The following is a 20,946-nucleotide window of genomic DNA, read 5'->3' as shown; positions in this document are numbered from 1 at the left end:
GGCTCTGCCACGCTGGCGTTCTTTCTGAATTCCTTCCTGGGAATAACAAACTCACTTGGTGACACCTCCAGCTCACCAAGGCCAATCAGAGCCCCCAGAATTTTGGCTCTGTGGACCCGTGGGTCACATTACTGACCAAAAACTGCCCGTTTAGAAAGCTGAAACACAGAAAAGCAGGTTAGCTCATGTTTGGGTTTAAAATTTATTACAAAAAAGGTTTTAAATATCAGGTCTCTGCTGGTTTGTTTGTCTTTTATCGCTTTGTTTTCCCTTCTTTACGTTGAGGTTTTTGTTTTGTTAGTTTGTTGCGTTTTCTTCTCTGTAAATAATGAACCCGTAATTACTGATTCTCACCACATGGTGGAGCCGCCTGCACTGTTGTTGTGCTCGAGTGGAGAGTTTCATGAAGATGTGTCGTGTATAATCGTGACAGCTGCTCCTCCCCGAGCCTGATTCTTTTGGTGGTTCTTCCTCCCCGCTGTCGCTGCTCATAGCGGTTCAACTCATTGAACTAGAGTTGTTGTCACATTGCTGTTGGCCCCGTTTTGCTGATTTTTGTGTTTTCCTGTTGCAGAAGTACAGGCACCACGATGAGGACTCGTCCCCCCAGGACCAGAGCTCCCCCCAGCTGACGGAGGAGGCGGGGGGCCCAGAGCTGGTCCAGGTAGCAGAGAAGAACCTTTCCCTGATCGAGAATGTGCACGGCTACGTCACCCACGCTCACATCTCACCAATGAAGGTAGGAGATGGCATTGTCTCAGCCTCCCGTCTCTCTCATTGGTCCAAACGGCGACTTTACTGGCTTCTCTTTCAAACAGTCAGCGAGCCACAGCCTTCATTTCAGACGTCCGTCACAGTCAGATCATTGATGAGCGGTGCATCATTATGTTCTGTAGCTGCAGCAAATAAAAAGCTTGCTCTCAGTTTCAGTGAAAACCTGCTTCTGGAGGTTTTTAATGTAATGTTTTTAAGTCCAACGGTCCTTCTGAAAAGACCTGGCTGAGCCAACATTCAGGCAAAATCCAAGATTTCAGCTCATAAAATATTCATGTAACGGGAACGTTTCATGGTGCACGAACGAGCCTGATATTCTGACCAGAGTTTGTTAAAATGCCAGTGAAGTTAAATGTTTTCATGTGTTTCTCATCTCTTTACATTTGTTTCCTGATGGCGACTTTTCGTGTTTATGTGTGCACACCAATCAGAGTCGCCGCATTCCACTTTAATCAGTCGATCAATCGACGAAGCAGGTTTTTGTCATAAAATGAGTATAAATGTCTTAATCTGTTTTAGTCACACACACACACACACACACACACACACACACACACACACGTGGAGGATGAGGCTTGTTGCTTGTATGTGTTGCATCATGTGACCCATTAAAATGCTGACGCTGCTCTGAAGCTCACACCTGTTTCCTGTCATCGCGCCATCACACACCTTTCAAATTCCTCTGGTCCACGTTTCAGTGTTACAGCTGCAGCAGGTAAAAGTCCAGGTGAGATCACCGCATGGTATTGTGGGCGGAGCCTGAGAATTCCCCCTGAGGTAAACCTACAGGATTAGATGTTTGGGGTCTCGATGTTGAGGCCGTCCAGGAGTTCCCGCTAGTGGACGCTTCCTAAAGTTTTCCATGAACAGAATCAAAGCTGTGCGATCATAAATGTGAAAGGACAGAAATTCTGTCAAACATGGATTCATCCAGCTCCTGATGTTTCATCCAAACATTGAGAGGGAAGTAGCAGCCCTGGCTGCTGGAACGCCCTGTTAGAGCTTCCTACTAGTTTCCCGGATTTTCCCAGTCTGAAAATAATTTAGGTGACTCAAACGCTTCAGGACAAAAGCACGAGCTGATATTTAAACACTTTCCTCGTGTGATGTGAGCAGCTTCTCTCACAGCCGGGCCTCGGTTTGGAAACCAGATCGCGCTCGGTCTGTTTCTCGCCGTCCTGGAAGCTCGACCAGGGGAATTTGGCGTGCTCCCAGTCACGTGACTCTGCCTCCTGTTCGTGCTGCTTCTGTCAGCGCCCGCTGTGTTTGTGTCTGTCGCCGCTCGGGCCTCCACGTTACTCTCATAACGACTGTGTGTGCCGTTAAAGGAGCATTTCACCAACTCCACACGTCCACGTTAATGTGTGTGCCCATCGTCTGTGGAGAAGAGCTGTCACGGTGCATTATGGGAAGTGTAGGATCCAGTGTTTTTGTAGCTTGGCCGATTAATTAGGGACAAGTGGACAGTATTTAGAAAGATGCTTTTTTCTGACGAGCTGTTAAAGTAAGACTGAAAATCTCTTTAACGCTTTCAAAACGTTTGAAATTATCTTTAAGTTTGTAAAAATAAAATGGATACAGAAAATAACCTTCAGTTTAAGCCGTTCTTGACAAAGAAGGTGATGAATTATAAATAGTCATTAAAATGACTTTTTCTTCCCACGTTTGATGAATAAATCGTTTAATAAAAGATCAGTTTAAATAAAAACCAAAGGCTGCTTCGGTGAGATGTCGCTGTATTTCCAGCTGATTGTCACATAAATGTGTTTCCTCATCAGTGTGCAGCGGCGCCAGAGAACAAACGGAAAGGCCTCCTGCCTGAAATCTGCCTCCGTGTTTCGTGCTCAGAGCTGATTAATCCGATCTCCGATTAGCTGAGATGTGATATTTCACGGAGGTTTGACCCGTTTCACGCTGCACTGCTCGTGGTAACGGAGAACATGGGATCAGATCAAAGCTGGGTGGCTGTGACTCGCAGATGGAGCTCTGCTGCCATCGTGTGGAGATCAGATCATCTGCAGCACGAGGCCAAAGCGCCCTCACAGAGGGTGTTGATGCCGCACCAGGTGGATCTAACCCGACTTTCTTTGAGGCTTCAGTCTCTTATTTAAACCTTATTTAACAGAAATCTCAAAAATGTCTCTAATTTCTTTTTAATGTCTCGTGCTTTAAATATGAGACCTGTATGAAATCTGTAGGTGACTGCCTCCCAGTGTTTGTGAAGGGTATTACATCATAAATCACATGAACGAGGGAAATGAAAACAGTCATGTTTTATAATCTCTCTTAATATAGAAAGATTTGTGTTCATTCTAAAGACTTTCGAGATCTGTCAGATTTTTGATGCTTTGTTCTTTGAAACAGAATAAAAAGCTCGTTAATTTTAAAGATAAGGCACGTCCACATAGTTCAGACAGCGGCTGACATAATTATGTCAAAGTAACGCTTAACATCGGCGTCCACAGCGTCAAAACTGGGAACCTGCTCGTGCTGAAAACACGGCTCACGCCAACACAGGTTCACGTGAACATCTGGAACTCCTGGAATAAAAATGCACCACAGTAAATGTGGAGAGCTGAGAGGAGCACTGTGTTTGGTGTAAAGATTTGAGATGATGTGAGAAGAAACTCCACTAAACTTTGTTTCTATGCAGGAAACAATTACCGTTAAAAAGAAAAGGAAAGAAAAAACAGCCGAACACGAAACAGTCGAGCTGCAAACGGTTCAAACGCTCCGTCGATCGAAGGGAAGGACGCGCATTCTCACATCTGACCAGATAAACTCGCTGAAACAGTCGGACCAGCGTCAGATAAGCCTCAGAGAGCAGAAGGCATGAATAAAAAACTCTGTTCACGTGAGTCCATCGTGGTCCGAGGGTTGGAGAAAGATCCGCTCAGTGCAGACGATAAAGTTTTAGTTGATCTAAAGAGAGAAACTGATCTCGATGAGGCTTTTTTGGGCCAGATGTTAAACACTGGATGAGGAGAATGAAGTCAAAGCTGTTTTGGTTTGTGTGTGAGCTAACGTCGGCCTCTGGGCTGCAGTTCTGTGGTGTAGTTGGAGGTTTATTGTGATGTGTTGTAGCCTTCACCTGTTCACTGTGTGTGTCCCCCTGTTGTATGTGGTTTTCCACACGTGTGTTGCAGCAGCGTTCACGCCTGATTCGGACTTGTGTGTTCGGTCCTGACAGTGTGACGGACTCGTCTCTGAGAGGGTTCAGCCTGCCGTCCAGTAAAAGCCTCAAAGTAACAGAAATGAACCAAAAAGTGCTGCAGAATCAATCAAGTCATAAATGTTTGACCCATTTTTGTTTCTACTGAATAAATCGACATGAATAAAAAAGACAAACCTCAGCAGGCTCATTGATCACTGATCTTCTCCTGACCTGTGGTCACGCCGTTAACCATCAAAGCTCCTCCTCCTCTTTGTCCTCCTCATCAGTTTATCGCTCGCTCACCTGTGAACGCTCAGGTTTCTGTGATTCCTCTCCCTCAGATTTCTTCTTAAAGCAGATCTGACCTCATTTGTAATGATGTTCAGACTCTGATGATATTCTGTTATTCTTCTCGTCAGGTCTCATCTACAGATTCAAACCATCGAGGCGCTCTGTGTGCGTAAACATCGGTATGCGAGATGATGTCCAGTTCTGAGTTTAACTCTGGCGAGATGTTCAAATCGTCCCTTTTAACAATAATTTTTCTTTGTTTGGTGGAAATTAACCAAAAATTCAATAAATAGAATCAGTTATCAGCCTAGAGTTGTATATTTGCTGCAGCTCATCGAGAGTTTGTCATGAATATTAAGATAAAAATAATACGGCTTATTCTCTGTATTAGCAGCCAGGCTTTAAGTGCCTAAAGTCCCTCAGTCTCTCAGCTGGGCCCAACTGTCTAAAAGCACTAAATTGTCTTTAGGCAGTGACTTCTGATTGGTCGGGGTTAGCCAAAGATAGTAGCGTGCATGAAAACATCCCGTTTTACAGTATTAACCTTTCAGGCTGGTGAAAAATCGAAACAGCAAAGCATTGCAATATTTTGTGTACAGTCTGAATACTACAAACGAGAGGGCAACCTCTCTGCAAACAGTGGCAGTCTGACTCTGACTGCACTCGTTGTCAAAGGTTTGCAAATGAGTGCATCTACTTTACAAACGCAGACAGCCGGTTGGCATCAGTCTGAGTCTGTCAGGCAGCTGCAGGCATCCTGCTTAGATTCATGTAGAACAGACAAACTCGTGTAACAACTACATGTGAACCTCTGTGTGGACAGACGGCAACAGAGATGTGATTTTCTATGATTTCTCACAGTAAATTGTTGGTTAAGGTTAAACTGTGCTACGTTCATTGTGTCCATGTCTGTCAGTCTCATTTTGCAGTGAGAACCATTATGCTGTTAGATGAAGTTATTGTAGTGGAGTCTGCCTTACAGTCTAAAGGACCTGCAGGTGACTGTTGCTGTGATTTGGCGCCGTATAAATAAATAAAACTGAATTGACAAAGTTTAACTTCAGTTTAAAATAGTGATAAATCACAGTATGTTTTTGCACAATAGTACAAATTGTTCAGAAAATGTTAAATTGCAGTAACATCACATGATGGGGTGAATCTGCCCTCTGACAGGAAGTGGACTCAGAGGAAGTTGATGTAAATTACAGAGTGTCGGTTTGAATCTGTAGATGAACGAAGGTAAAAGGTCCTGCTGACCGAAAGTCTTGGATCAGGTCTCGCATGTGTGCGGCCCCCGGGGGTGGAGGTGTCTGCGACTATCGTTAAAGCAGAAAGGTGGTGGAGACGAGTGCACTAGCCAATCAGAGGGAACCATGTTTGTCTGTCCAGTGTTTGCTGTGTTGTTTTGGTCGTTCAGTGTAGAAACATGTCACCTTCATCCGTACGGAGACGCCTCCCTGAGCGCTCCTCCGTGTCTGTCTGTCTGTGACGCTCCTCCTGCCGTGTCTGAGCGAGCCGCCGTGTCTCCTCCTCTGCTCCTCTGTCCTTTAGGTAGCGTCTCTGGAGTGCATCTTTGACGGCTCAACTTTAGGACAGCATCACCCGGAGCTCCCCTCCCCTACGTCCTCCACTCTCTACCCCCACGGAGATGAAAGCCCCCTCCCCTCCTGCTCCTCCAACCCTTACCCCCCGATCCAGGTAAACCCCCACCCCTCACCTTCCCATCCCGCCGGGTTGTTTTCTTGGTACTGCTGTATTATTTCACATCGCCATCATGTTTCACACCTATCTGAAGCACGACATGCTCTGATTACAAATGATTTGCTCTGTGGTAAAAACTCACATGTTTAAACTGTAATAAATTAGCATTTTTAGGGGCGTGGCCTCTTTGGCTGACAGGTGGATGGTGACACAGGCGGCTGTAGCTGCTAGCTCTGTGCGTGTTTGTGCTGTGGGAGTGTTTTGGAGCGTGTTTAGTGACATTAGCTGACAGTAATATGGCTGCTGTGAGGTTAGTGTACCGACAGGCCGTCCAAGAAGTCTGAGCGCGAGCGCTGGGGAACTGTTAGGATTGTATTTGGAGGTTACTGAGCGTCAGTGAGCCGGTGTCTGTGTGATGCACCCGTACAGCTTGCTAACATGCTAATTCTGGTGTTTAACCCTGCCATAGAACCAAGTCTGCCAGAGCTTACTTTATATTTTTACATGCTGTGGAGCCATTTGTGGGAGCATTTCAAGTTGCTATACATCAATACAACTGTTATAGCCCAAATTTTAGTAATATGTCTGCATTAAGTCCACAGTAACTACATAAATTGCAAAAAAGTGCAATACACATATTTTACACATATTTCTACTTGGAGAAATTTAAGAAGCTTATCCCTCAAAACTTTAAATACAGAAAAGTTGCAAAAAATAGTTTACAGCAACAGCAAATTTATTTTGAGTGTCTTTATCGTTCTATTTTTTAGATACACCAATTTTTATATACTGCAGAAAAAACAAAATTAAATATTATAATGCAAATTTGCAAAGAAAACAGCAGGTGCATCAAAATAAACTATTTAAAGCAGTGCAATTTCTGTTCTAAGCATCCCAGCAACTATTCAGAAAAGCATGAAGTCCAGCATGACTTTTAAAAACACCAGTATAGGCTTATAAGGCCCATAAGTAAATAAAACAAAAAAAAACTACATTTCGGTTTCGGCCAGGAAATGGCGGACATGCGATAGTTCGCGCTGACGTCTATTCCAACCTAGGAAGTGTTACAAACAGCTGATCGGCAAAGTGTGTTTCTGGAATATTATGTTTTTGTTACTGCGGTTTTTATGTAATTTTTGCAAAGCTTTATGTGGAAGGAAACCGTGACCGAGGACAAGCTGATGGCATCAGATGTAAGTACAACTCCTCCGGTTTCATATGCAAAAAAAAAAAATTATTGAGCTAGCTACGTGGTTCTGGTTCTACAGGGATTTAAAAATAGTTACCAAAACGTAGCGTGCTGCTCCGACCGGCTTTAAAGGGTTAAAGGGTGATGGTGTAATAGCTGACTGTCTCAGTGACTCAGTGCAGATGAAGTCCTGCATGTTTTGAGTCACACAAGTGATCTCAGGCCGTTTTCTCACCTGTGGGTCGTTTGCTCTGCTCTGATCCGGTCGATGAGTTTGTAAACCTGTAGCTTTGACTGCGGTTCGGTTTGTTTTCAATCACACCTGCACAAACGACCCGCACCAAGCTCTAACCCGAGGTCGATTTAAAAGGACTAAACATCGTCTTCAGCGTGGAGACGTTTCTGTTTTCAGTGTGTGCATTAACAGGTATTCATTCTACAAGCTCACACCTGTGAATCTGTAAGTCTTCATGTCGCACATGCAAAGAGCCGCACACATCTCGACTCCTCACTGGTTGCTGTGGTACGTTTGGTGGTGAAGCTGGAGCTGAGAGTGAAATGTGCAGAGTGCAGGAAACGTGAGCAACGGTAGACCAAACCGCAAACTTGGCTGTGTGCACAACTTATCTGTAGTGAAGTTTGAGGGTCTTGCAAACTGCAGGAGTTTCCTGTGTTGGCAGGCGTGCCGATGAGTCAGCAGCAGGTCTCTGTTCGATTCCCGCTGACCCGCAGCTTTACTGAATGTCACTGATTTGTTTTCCACATGTTTTACCTGCAACTGTCCAAAGATAAAGAACAGAGGTGGGGGGGTTCTGGCCCTGATCCGTGCAGCTGTTTGTGCCTCAGACTCTTCAGCACCTCCAACACTCTTTGGAGGAATCTCTTCATCCAGCTCTTCATTGTTTCTTAAACGTTTGATCTGCAGCGGCCGCCCTGCCTGACGTCAGCAGGTGGATGCTATCTCCACCGCCTCCACGGCGATAACGCAGCAAATGGACTGTCACATCCCACAAAGACGGCGAGGGCCGCGAGGACGTACTGTACGCCCCTGTGTTTATTGTCCCTTTCATTTTTTTTTTCATCTCGTTTTCTCCACCTCTCACTCGACTTGCTGTCCTCAGCAGCGCCATGGCAACACAGGAGATGAATGTCGACAAAGAAAATCCAGACGGCAGGAAAATGGAGAAGGAGGAGGAGGAGGGGTGAACCTGCACGGAAGGACAAGGAACGATTTAGTGAGGCTTTCAGTAACACTGTGAGGGGGTGATGATAAAATGGAGAGCTGCCCTCCTCTTCGTCCCCAACAGAAAGATTTACAGCTGTTCTCAAGTATATTTAGCAGCAGAGCTCATGAAACGAGGGCTCCTTCGTCTCCGCTGCACGTCGGTCCGGGGAGGACGGGCCAGCTCTATTTAAAGCTTTATGAAGTTTCAGGGAAACCGTTCAATGTCGGTGCGGACGTCTTCATGAGCGGGAAACTCGTGGATGACGGGGAAAACGTGTTCATTTAAGCATTTATGATAGGCTCGTACACTGTAAGAAGAAACACGAGTGGCCGATCTCACAGCAGACAGAAACTTACATGAGTTTAAAGTTTATGTGCCAGGTTTTCTTCTTCATCACATCAGTGAGATAATTTATTAATTTATTTAAAAAAATGCATTTCTAACATGTTTTACTGAGGTTTTCTCTCCTGAAACTAAGGTTTCTGCTGCAAACAGGCTTCAATGTTTCCCTTAAACACTATGTTCTGCATCTGGACCAAACGTGCTCCTCCTTTTGCCCCGTTTGTACCGATTCAGTTTTCAGGAACTTTGGTTCATTAGTTTTCGTGTAATCGAGAAACGGTGAAAGTGTGCAACAAACTGAGTAACAAAGAAAAATCCAAACCTCGGTACAACTCAGTCTTGACCTCAGAACTTCTACTCAACATATTTACTCTTAAATTCATCTTAAGATCAAATAAATGTGAAGCTTTTGACTCATCGCTCTCTTCTCTTTGTATAAAATGAAGTTTGGTCTTTGGGGTTCATCCACAGCCTGGTTTAAAGGACACGGTGGCCTCAGGTCATCAGGATCAGCTGCTACGTAAAGCGGGGTGTCATCATCGTACAGGTGTGTTTCCTCTGGCTTATGGATCAGGTAACTGTTTGAAAGGCGTGTCCTGGGCAGAGCCTGGTGGGACACCATGTCAGAGGTTTAGTGTCTGTAAGAGAAGCTTTTAATCACTGTTTTCATCAGTGACCTCAGGCCCAACACGGCGCTTACAGCAGAAAACCTTTAAAGGACTAAAATTGAGACAAACATGATTCACCAGAAAGTCTTGTTTTATTAAGAATATGACCACAACTTTAGACTCTTGATATCAATCTAGTAAAAATTATACAAATTAAAGCTGTTTGACAGTTTTAAATGCAGTATATGCACCATACTTTAATAAGAAAACATTTATTTCGTTTGGACAAAAGGAAGCAGGCGAGCAGGTGGATAAAACCAGACTGACATTTTGGCCCAGCCTTCAGACTAGCACCACTTACATACGGATATATTTTTTTAGCAGGCAGTAAAGAACGAAGAGCTGACGTAGAGTGATGTGACTCTGATGCTGACGGTGCATGTTAATGAAACGGACACTTTGCTTCATCATGTGACAGACTTGGACTCATCTGTACTTCCTGTTCTCAGGTTTATGACCTTAAAAGGAAAATGTACAAAATCACGTAATGAAGTGAAAATTGCAGAATAATAACAGCCATTTAAAAACAAATGATGAGTGCAGGTTACAGCTGCGTGTTATAAATCATAGTTTTTAATCTATAACATTTAAATGACTAAAGAAAAATGTTGTATTCTAGATTTATCAAAATTATATCAATGCTGCGCTACAGAAATAAAAAGTGGTCTCCTTGAGACGTGCAGACGTCCATTGATCTCTGATGTTCCTGTGGGCCGGATTTGGACCCTGGGTGGCCTGTTTCTGGCCCCAGCACCACATGTTTGCCACCATTGCTCTAAATGAACTCACTGTGCTGTCGTGACCGCCACTCCTGTGATCTCCACACCGGGAAAACTCGGAGTCTTCCCTGCTGACTCATTTTCGGAGTCTGAAGTAGGACAAAGGTCAGCTGGACCAACCCCGCTGAGAGGGAGGAGGAGGAGGAGGAAGACTGTGTGAGGTTTCCAGACTGCAGAGAGAAGAGATCAGAGGACCAACTTCCTCCCTGCCTGCGCTCTCTTTAAACGCGCACACACACACGCACACACACGCACGCGCACACACGCGCACACACACACACACACACACGCACGCACACGCTCTCTCTCTCGCTCGTCCTCTCGTCAGCCCTGCAGTCTGCTGTTGCTGTCTGCTCCACACAGACGGAGGCTCGCCGACCGGCTGCCGAGCGATGCTCTCTCACCCCGTCGCCACGTTAATCCCCCCCCAGAGGCTCCGCGCTTTCTCCCCCCGTCACCCCCGCGCCACGAGCGTTTATCCCCGCTGACAGGAAGAGGACGACCGCGGTTCGGCTCATCTCCCGGTCACCTCCGTCGGCTCCTCTGCAGCCTCCCTGTTTGTGTCTGAGAGGAAGAAGACGAGGAGGTGGGGTGGGGGGGGGGGGGACCCAAGGTGGAGTGAAGCCCCCTCCCATCGTCTGTTCTCCAGCCAGCACCACCTCTGCCACCCCGCAGCCTGCAGCAGGAGCAAGGAGGCGCAGAGGAGGCGACACACCACCTTCAGCGCAGCAGCAGTGGCGGCATCAACATGCTCAACTCTGTGTGGTACGCCAAAAAGATGGGCCGCCGCATCATGGGCACCCTGAGGAGAACCAAGCGGCTCCACCGGCGCCTACTGGTAGGTCGCCCCCCCCCCCCCCTCCTCCAGCTCCTCCACCTCCCACCTATGAGGAAAATAAATCCTCCCAAAGGTTAGGAGGTAGGGGGAGGTGCTGCAGCGTGCAGCGTGACTCATTTCCTAGCACGTGTGTTCATACGGTCATGCACTCCCCCGTGTGTGTGTGTGGTGAACGTATTGATCGGGCCGTCTGCTGCGTGACGCTGCTGGCTGATGTGTAAAAGTTGCAACAGGAGATCTGCTGCTGCTGCGTCATGTGTCGGCTCGCGCACAAACGCTCACATCTGGTCCAGAAACGCCCTCGATCCGCATCCAGCAGATTTACGTCGTGATAAAGAACATGCGGCAGCGCGTGTGTGTGTCACTGAGGTGATTTGTTGATATGGCTGCAGCGGCCGTGAGCGGGTTTTTACATTAACGTGTCGTCTCAATGTGTGAATGTTCCAGAGCTGTGCTTTGAATCTGACGGCGAGGACGAGGTGGCGCTCGGAGTCTCGGGGGTCCGTGTTGGTGTCGTACCTGTGCAGGTTTCCCTGACCCGCTCTCTGCCTCTGTGTGGCTACGCTGAACAGGTTTACCTGCATAAACAGCAGCATCATGTTCTGGGCAGATGTGAGGAACCCCTGCAGTAGCACATGCCTTCCCTGGCGTTGCCTAGCAACCTCTAGGCTCCTGACACACAGCGCTACCCGACCACTTCCCCCCGTTTACTGACACACACACACACTCATACGTTAACATACATGCTCGTCTGCAGCTGTATTTTTATCACAGCGAGGTTGTAACGGGTGGCGTCATGGTTACAGCGGGCTATGACGCGACGCCTGGACGACGTGGAAGGCGTTTTCGGTGGCAACGAACCAGCTGAGGATCGTTTAGCAGCTAAAGAGGCGATAATTCCCCTCAGGTGCTTTCACGCCTCCCGAGTCGGATCATATGTTGATGTTCAGTTTATTCGTGCTGCCTCCGGGTGGAGGATCAGACTCTGTTACAAACGGGAACACGCTGGACTTCCCAGGGACGCACTGATCCAACTTTTCCATCTCTGATGCCGTTCCTACGACACCTGACAACGTAGCATCGTTAATATTACTCTGTAATCCTCACTGTGAGAAAGAGACTGGAAGTCATCCTTTTATTTTCCAGTAAAACGCTGAGCAGTGGGTGAAATGTTTGCCACTGTGGGCTCTGTCCACAGGCCGATTCACCTGTGACCCAAATATCTCATCAGTGTCTGCTTCATCGTTCCTGCTGTTCTCATCGGTCACATCAGGAGGTCCTGGCAGGATTCAACTCTTAAACATGTTAACATGAGTCTGAAGTCAGACTCGTGGTCATTGTGGGTTAGCATTGTTCTTCGACTACACACAGAAAGGAATGATGTGAAATGCACAGGTGTGGTCCTTCAGGGGGCGAGCAGCACATCATCTGTGCGTAGTCCGAATGCTGATTGGCTGAAATGTTGTCATGAGGTTGGTGACATAAAGTTGTGGAAATGGTAGACTGAGATAAACCACTTACAGATGGACGTCTGAGTTTAGTTATAATTAGGTAAATGAAGTCAGCGGACAACATTTTCATGGAAAATAATACGAGTGGTGATAATCCAGCTGTTGACACGAACGTCACAGCCCAACAATCACGCCGACGAGCGAGCTCACAGCTGGAATCAAACCTCGGGTAGTTTTGTAGTTTCAGAGCTGATTGTGACGACTCCTGGATCAGAGGCCACGCAGGAGGTGAGATGAGGACTGGAGCTGATGATGGGAAAGTTTGATTGTTTATAGTTTGTGAGTCATGGTGAGATTGCAGCTGTCAGACGATCATTAGCTGCTTTTCTTCAGAGAGAGATATGACACCCAGCAGGCAAACAGAGCTAAAAGCACCATTAATGACTGTTGTACATGAGCACAGTGTGAGGAAAGAGTAATAATGTGACGTGATGACTGAAGTGCTGTGTTTGGTGCGGGGCTGTTGAAATGCACGGTTTAATTTACCCCGAGCAGCAGACGTTACTTTGTTTGGCAGGCGAACCTGATGCATGTCTGTGTTCATGTCAAAGTTACTCTAATTACATCCAGACATCACCGAAGTCCAAATCTTTCATCTTTCATTCTGACAGTTGAACTGTTAAATGGAAGATTTTACTGTCAGATCCAAAGTGACTCTCCTGGGTGGGTTGGTAGTTCTACTCCTCTGTTCCCTCGTGGGTTGTTTAGTGTTCGGGCAGAGCAGTCCAGACGTGACTCGGAGCTCTGATTCATGGCTGTAATCTGTTTCCTGTCCCGTCAGGTGTGACTCATGTCAACACAATTCTTTCATCTGTAATAAAACGATCAGCGTTGCTGCTTTAGCAGGTGTAACAATTAAGTTTAACATCCATGAAAACAGAATTTATTCAATTTAACGGAGTTAGAAGTTAACAGGAAGTACGCTCGCTAGTTTCCACCTAAACATGTTGTGCTACGTGATTGCTAGCGACACAGCTATGTTAGCATAACTTTAGCACAGTGAAGCTGGAGGATGAAAGCGCGGTTTTTCGCTTTCCCCTTATTTTAAAAGTGCTTCATCTCTTTGCTGTGACTGTCAATCGCCATAATTTGCAGATGATAATGGTTTTAGCCGCTGCGATGCTTTCGATCAAAACAGGCGCAATTTGATGACATCATCAACATGCGCTATTGCGATAGAGCGGTATAGTCAAAATCTCTATCGTTGGCCAAATTTATATGGTTTCTATCGTTTCCATCGCCCACCCCTAGTTGAAGGTAAACCCTAACAACATGGGGTCAGCTACTTCAGTGATAACGCTGCAATCACCCATAAAACGGGGTTCTTCTCAGTCGTTGCCAAATATTTGCTAACGGGGGATTGTGGTGGTGTTGGGATTCTCTGATTCTCAAACTGAACCAACCTGAACAGAATTGAAATGATTTCGTTCTGAAGTAATTTTCTGGAATTTCAGTAAGCACGATTGACCCACCTGTAGTTAAGTCCGTGAATCTGTTTTAACTCACTGAACACAAATCTGCGGATTTTCTCTCTCTTAGTTTTTATAAAGAAAAGCAAACAGCAGAAATCGTGACAGAAATATCTCACATCCTCTGGCTGCTGCTGTTATGGAGTAACACAAACAGGCCGGAAACTATCGCTATATGCAGATGATGTCGTTTTGTAAAAGCACAAAATCAAATGGATCGTTCCTAAAGCTGGTCGTAAAAGGCCTCCACGGTTCTGCTGATAACCTGCTGTGTTCCTGCAGTTTCCTGTGAAATGAGGTAGAGCTGGGCGATAGAACGATATGTGTTGCGAAATAACTTTTTCTCGATAGAAAAATTAAACTATTGCGATAGGCCTCATCTCTCTTGTCCTCTTAAAAAAACAAAAAAAAAACCAGCCAATCCAAATTAAGTAACGCAGAGCCGAACCAATCACAGCCGCAGCGTCACGTCACGTGACTTATTACGTACAGCACAAGTCCCAAGCCGGTGTTCTGACAAACCATCCTACTTTGGCAAAACATGCTACCGTAAGTAGTTTATGCACATTTCTGCTGTCACAGAGCAATTCCAGCATCAATTTAAGTAGGTATGATGGTTTGCCACCCAACTTTGCCCATCAGAGTATGCTTGTTGCTCATATGCATACAGCCAGAATGGTTTTCCACTTCATTTTACCCGTTAAAGTATGCTTGTAGGTAACATTCACAAAGGTAGGTTGGTTTGGCAGTTAATTTTACCGGTCAGAGTATTTTTCTAGCTAATATTCACAAAGGTAGGACAATTTGCCACTGAATTTCGTGTTGTGCGCAGAAACAACGCGTAGGATGGTTTGCCAGGTAGGATGGATTCCCAGAACACTGGCGCCGCACGTATTTGTTTGGCAAGCAGCCAGCCGCCGTGCCGCCCGGGTAATGGAGGAAATGAGCGTGCCGACTAGAGAAAAATCAACTGAGAGCGTGACCGAAGGTTACCGAAGATAAAACAGATGATGGTTCCAACGCCGGAGAGATTGTCGAGTGGAAGAGCCACAGAAGTTCCGTAGTGTGAAGGTATTTCTGCTATTTCAAGTCTGACAAAAACAGAGCAGCTGCACTGTAAATGTGCCGAACGCAAGTCTGGAAATACAATAAAGCGGTGCAGCTCAGTCTCTGACTGGAAGCGCTAATTCGTCATTCGGCTTTTGTCAGACTAAAGTAACTGTTAAAACTGTTTGAAAAGCTCAGCTATACAACAAGGAGAGATTGAGAATTTCCTTTTAGTTCTCAGTTTATTTGATATTGACAAAAGTTAGTCAGTTTTGTCTGTTCTTCTGTAAACAAACTAAGATTATTTTTAGAATTAATATTTTGTTTCTAAGTGGAATTGACAATTTAGTCTGTTTCGTTTGTTCTATTTTGAAACTTAAACGCTTTAGCGGCTGCCTTTGTGTAGTTTGCAATATTTGCCTTTATTTATCTGAAAAAGTCTCATGTTCCTTAAGTACATCTACCCTGTTGAACTTATTATGGGAAATAAATATTTAAATAAAAACAAGCTGCTGATTATTTCACATTTTACTTGTGAGCAACGGCACATTTAAATCTTACAAATATAGTTATTTGGCTTATATCGTGATAGATATCGTTATCGCCTGAAATGAAAAAAACATATCGTGATATAATAATAATAATAATGGATTGGATTTATATGGCGCTTTTCAAGGTAACCAAAGCGCTTTACAATACCACTATTCATTCACTCTCACATTCACACACTGGTGGAGGCAAACTACGGTTTTAGCCACAGCTGCCCTGGGGCAGACTGACAGAAGCGAGGCTGCCATATCGCGCCATCGGCCCCTCTGGCCACCACCAGTAGGCAAGTAGGGTAAAGTGTCTTGCCCAAGGACACAACGACCAGGACAGAGAGCCCAGGGATCGAACCGGCGACCTTCCGGTTACAGATGCGATTCCCAACCCCCTGAGCCACGGTCGCCCAATATGAAAAAATCTTATATCGCCCAGCTCTAAAATGGGGCCACTTTCGGTTTCTGTGATGTGGATAAAGATGTTTGCACTGTTCACACCTTCAGCCAGACTTTTATTTTGGAGGCCGGGTGTTGTGTTCTCACACCTGAGATTAATATTTTCTTTAGTGTTGGAGAACGGACGGCGAGAGAAGCTTTAGTCTGTATAAACCACTTTCCCTGCAGCAGACTTCAGAGCTCCTGCTGCATAAATTTGCACATTAACGAGGAAGGAGGAAGACTACTTAGGTTAATCCTCCACAGCTCCTTTACATGACTAAAACCACCCATGTTGTGTAGAACAAGCAGTGCCATTGAAAAGCTGTTGGTATTTGTGAATCGCTGGTTTGTTTACAGTGCAGCCGTGTGCTGACGTGAGTGGCCTGTAGGTGGAGCTGCAGACACACAGCAGCAGTTTAATCCTAATCTCCAGCAGATCCTTGGTGCTTCTCCTCGGCCCTCACCGTGGAGTCGTGATGTGGCTGTAAACGCTGGGTGATGAAGGAGCAGAGAGATGAGCCCTGATGTGTTTGTTTACTGTGACACACTCGGTGCGTCGACTTTCTGCTGTTTGTGAATCATGTGGCTCAGCCTCCATGACGGCGTCGTATGAGCAGATTTGCACCAGTAGAAAGTCGAGGTGTCTCTCCATCGTCGTAAATGAAGGTGAGGCGTTCGGGGACTGTGGGGAGAACACACTGTTGGCTCTGGCCGCTCGGCTTTTTTACATCCATTTACGAAATCAAACCTCCGTCCAATGAACCCCACGCCGCCTCCTGTGCGATGGTTATTCTGTCGTATAATTAATTTGTCTGTTCACAACGAGCCTGAATGCTCTGAGTCCATATAATGAACCATCTGCCACAACAGGAAGTGCGTTCATAGCTTTGAGTTTTGGTACAGACTTGATTATTTTCAGTGAAACGCAGTTTTTGGATGTTGGTGTGGAAATGTCAGAGTATATGATGTGCAGGTATAAGTGTGAGATTTCAGTGTTAAACGTCTCTATCTGCTGCAGCTCGTTCTCCTCATGCACACTCAGGAAATCCCAGGAAACAAAATCTGCATTTATGATTTCTGAGCCAAGATCTTTTGTTTATGTAGCTTTGGGACAGTTTGGCATTTTTAAAAGTGTTTCCAACATAATCTGTGGGCAGTTTCAACAATATTTTGCTAAATGTGAATAATTTATCACCTCACTTGGAGGAAAACACAGTGTCAGAGCGACGTTCCTGCAGAGCTGCACCTGTAACCAGGCCGTGGAGGTCTGATGGAGTATATATCCACCAGGAGCGTCCACGCTGCTGTCACGGTGCAGATTTTATTTAAGTGAAAAGAGAGAAGGCCTGCATGTTTTTCACCTCCAGCTTCAGGTGGAGCTCTGTGGAGACGCAGCAGCCTGTGAGGATCGTCGGGTTTTTCTCTACAGCAGAGGCTTAAAGCGGCTTCCTGCCCGCCTGCCGCTAACCGGGAGTCCTCGTCGCACTCCCCCCTCGCTGCTGACACGCACGCCGCTGTGTCTGAATCCGGGGGCAGCATCGATTATTCATGCAGCGAGTGGAGCTGCCCGTCACCCCCCCCTCGCGCTGACATGTGCCTCGCTCGCTGGAGCCGATTAATTGGCAGGAGAACGAGAGAAGACGAGAGGGAGGGTGTCACAGAGAAAGAGCAGCCGGCAGGGAGGGGTGAGCCGGGAGAGAAGAGAGGGAGTGTTACTGCGCTGTGGTGCCGGAGGTGGAGTAACACGGCAGAGTTTGGAAGTATCGCCGTCTCGTCGTAGGCGTTGGACATTCTGGACTCGAAGGAAGCATCTTTCATTTACTCTTTATCCTCCTCCCCCAGCTCCTCCTCCTCCGTTTGGGAAGATGACCACTCATTACCTGCAGCAGGACTTCCTGTCTAAAGCTGTGAACGGCGAGAAGAAGCTGCCGCGGGTCAACGCCAGCTTACAAGAGTCCATCGCCCACCTGCACCCTCTGCAGAGGCAGCACGCCATCGAGCTCCACCGACAGCAGCAGCAACAGTCGTTCAATCACCCGCAGGTCCAGGCGTCGCTGTCGACCTTCACCGCCTGCACCGTGCCGGCGTCCTGTCGAGCTCGCAGTCGGTTCCTCAACCTGCGGGACAGCGTGAAGAAAAGCCCGACCAAGAGTACGGCCAAAGTCCTCAAGAGCGCCAGGAAGGAGATCTCCTGGGTGCCCTTCGCTTACAGCAAGGTAGCGACATCATGTGACCTGTTCAGAGATTTTTACTTTTTCCACTGCGGGAACTAAAACTTTGTTGATTGAGCGCCGTACGTTTAAAGAAGTAAAAGATCGCTTTGTTAGAAAGGAGAGTGGGAGCTAAAGGCTGTTCCACAGAAACGAGCAGCCGACGGTGGGCGGGTGAATGGATGGAGGTTGTTCCCCTTTAACCACTGATTGATTTCTAAAGGACACACAGATTGTAGCACAGAGTCAGATCAACAAGTGCTGATGTTTGTAGAGTTTCAGTGAAATCAGCTGAGACTAAAAGCTACAGTCAGGTTTCAGGAGACTCAGTGTCGGAGTCTTTATATGAAACAGACTAAAACCTGCTGCTGCTCAAAACTCCTGTTTGCTGTGGTGAGTTCAAGGTCACATTGGAGAACTGGCTGTTTTGGTGATGGTGGTTGTGGTGACATGCAGAGCAGTTTGTACAGTGTTGTAGCAGGAGTGTGTGTGAATGAGACCTGCGGTCGGTCAGATCGAGTTACTACACGGAGAATCGATGGACTCTGTCCACGTGTGACAGCCACATCACCCTGCCATCACATTTAAATCCATACTTAAACACTCTCCAGCTGCTCGTCTTGTTTACGACCGAATACATGAGCAATGGTGTGATCCACGTGTTTTGGTTGGGGATTCATCTGCTGCACATTTCAAGCTCCCATCTTTAAGTGGTGGTCTGTGGTCACACCGTCGCTACGTTATGGCTTCATCACCGATTCGGTCCAAAGCGTCTGTGGCTCCTCCCACCAGCGGACATTCAGATCCATGTTATGGATGCAGTGAGCTAAGAAAAAACTGCAGCTACACTTTTAACGAGGGGCTCGAGTGGGGGGCTCGAGGGGGGGGGGGGGGGGGGGGGTGTTTGATCTGTGTGGCTTCGCTGGTACACTGAAGACTAAAGTGACACACGTGCCTCATTTACTGAAAGCAGGACATAGATTCTCTGTAATAAACCAGCAGGGGGAGACTCCTCTGACCTCTGACCTTGGTTAAGACTCCGCTGATGAGTTCATGGTTTCAGGCTCCAGTTTTGTGTCCTGTTGAATAAAACGCGGTGCTCGTGTTGGAGATGAAGGACCATTAAAGTTAAAAGGACTAAAACGGGACATTCAGGGCGGGGCTACCATGTCATTGACTGAAGGTCAAGATGGTGAAAATGGTCAGTTTGAGGCCGTCCATCTTTTATATACAGACTGCGATGATAAGTTTGGGGTCGTGTGGAAAAGATGTCATCAGGTAAAATCATCAACTGTAAAAGTCTCTGAGAGAAAAATTAAAAATACTAATTGTGTAATTTTATAAACTCCAGGTGGGCTCAGCTGTGTTAATGATATTTATATGAAGGACTGATGTTATGTCAGTGGTGTAAGTTCATCGGGGTCAAACATCAGCTTGGAAACCTGATCGGTCAATAAATCGATTGACGTATTGGGCGTCTGATTGGTTTTGGTTGTTGTTATGGATTTGATGGTGTATCGTCGATCGCTCTCTGATAGATGAAATCATAACCTCTGCCCTCTCTGTGTCGCTGCATTTGTTAAACCAGTTTTGTGTCTTTTGGGAGTAATTAAGCCTCGTTGTCAGCAGCTTTCTGGCGAGCGGAGCCGCAGAAGTAGGGCTGGCGGATCAATGCGGTCGATGTGCGGGGCTAATTTTAGCGGCTGTTGGTTTTCCACGGGCTCCGGGTTCTGCTGCTGCAGCACAACAATTAAGCCTCTTGGAAACGCAGCGGCGCTTCCTGCCAGCAGCTTCACGAGGTCCTGCTGTTGCATAACAGAGGTCACAGCGGTGAGGGCCGCCGCTCGCTCCTCTGTGATGTTTCATGTGCACGCAGGGGTGTTAAATTACACGTAGACGTGAAAGAAAATCTTTGACTGAAACAGGAAACAGAAAAAAGATCTAAAAAATCCTTTTTTAATTCATTTAATTCACGTGCATCACACACATTTATGGGTTGTGTCTGAACAGTTTACAAAGGTTTTATTTTGTGTATTTTCATTCTTAGTAGATGAATAAACAGCAGCATGGCTGCAGTAGAAAGACGATCCACTCTTTTAAAGGCTGTTTGTTTCTCGAGCTGAGTGGAGTGGAGCTGCTGCCGGTGTGGCGTTCATGGGCAGATTGTGCGGAGGCTGCTGCTGTCGGGGAGCGCTGGTGCTAGTTAAAGTTAGCTTGTTCTGCAGTGTTCAGGTCAAAAACACATCCGTCAGATGCTGTAGTTCCCCAGCAGCACGTAGCATTGCAACGAGACGTCTGACGTCTAATACGCAGCATGTGATTGGCCAGCTGCTGGCTCGTTCAGACCAGTGATGATGTTTCCACTAAAACCAGTTACCAAGTTCACCTTTGAATCAAACGCCGAGTGGGCCCATCATGAAATGAAGAGGCTGCTGTGGAGTGAAAAACACGGCCTGAAGGCGACGCTGGTTACGCTCGACAGCATTGTGAGAACAATAGAACCACAATAGAAACGCGTTCAGCAAAAAGTGTCGCCAGACTGAGTCGGAGCTGAAACTCGACAGCAGCGAGGACGATGCTATCGTAGTTTTAATGTGGAGCAAAGAGGCGTGTCTTAATTTGGCAGCTGTGCCGTGTTCAGGTACATTTATTTAACGTTGTTTGCAGATATTTACTTGTAAACCTGCCAGCTGATCGTGTTATTGGAGCTGAATGAAATCGGTCCTCGAGCTCTTCGTTTGATTTTTGGGAGTTGAAGGTGAAACGA

The 20,946-nt window shown here is 46.5% G+C and overlaps 1 protein-coding gene across 9 annotated transcripts in view; it reads left to right on the top strand.

The window, feature by feature from the left end:
• dlg1b (discs large MAGUK scaffold protein 1b) overlaps nt 1–20,946 on the top strand; it is a 98,540-nt gene that overhangs the window by 58,850 nt on the left and 18,744 nt on the right. For 6 of the 9 annotated variants that reach the window (XM_086271692.1, XM_086271687.1, XM_086271689.1 and 3 more), the window contains one exon: nt 575–739. In XM_086271692.1, coding sequence (XP_086127818.1) covers nt 575–739 — 165 coding nt within the window. Of the gene's footprint in view, nt 1–574; nt 740–5,770; nt 5,918–20,946 lie in introns of all 9 variants that reach the window. The other 3 variants (XM_086271685.1, XM_086271684.1, XM_086271686.1) reach the window with 1 other exon arrangement.

Source organism: Aulonocara sp. 'chitande type north' Nkhata Bay, linkage group LG18, assembly GCF_057382095.1.
Source record: "Aulonocara sp. 'chitande type north' Nkhata Bay isolate Kocher_YH1m ecotype deep benthic linkage group LG18, A_spYH_male_GT1.1, whole genome shotgun sequence".
NCBI lineage: Eukaryota > Metazoa > Chordata > Actinopteri > Cichliformes > Cichlidae > Aulonocara > Aulonocara sp. 'chitande type north' Nkhata Bay.
The sequence above is the reverse complement of the archived record's forward strand: the minus strand, read 5'-3'. Positions and strand labels throughout refer to the sequence as shown.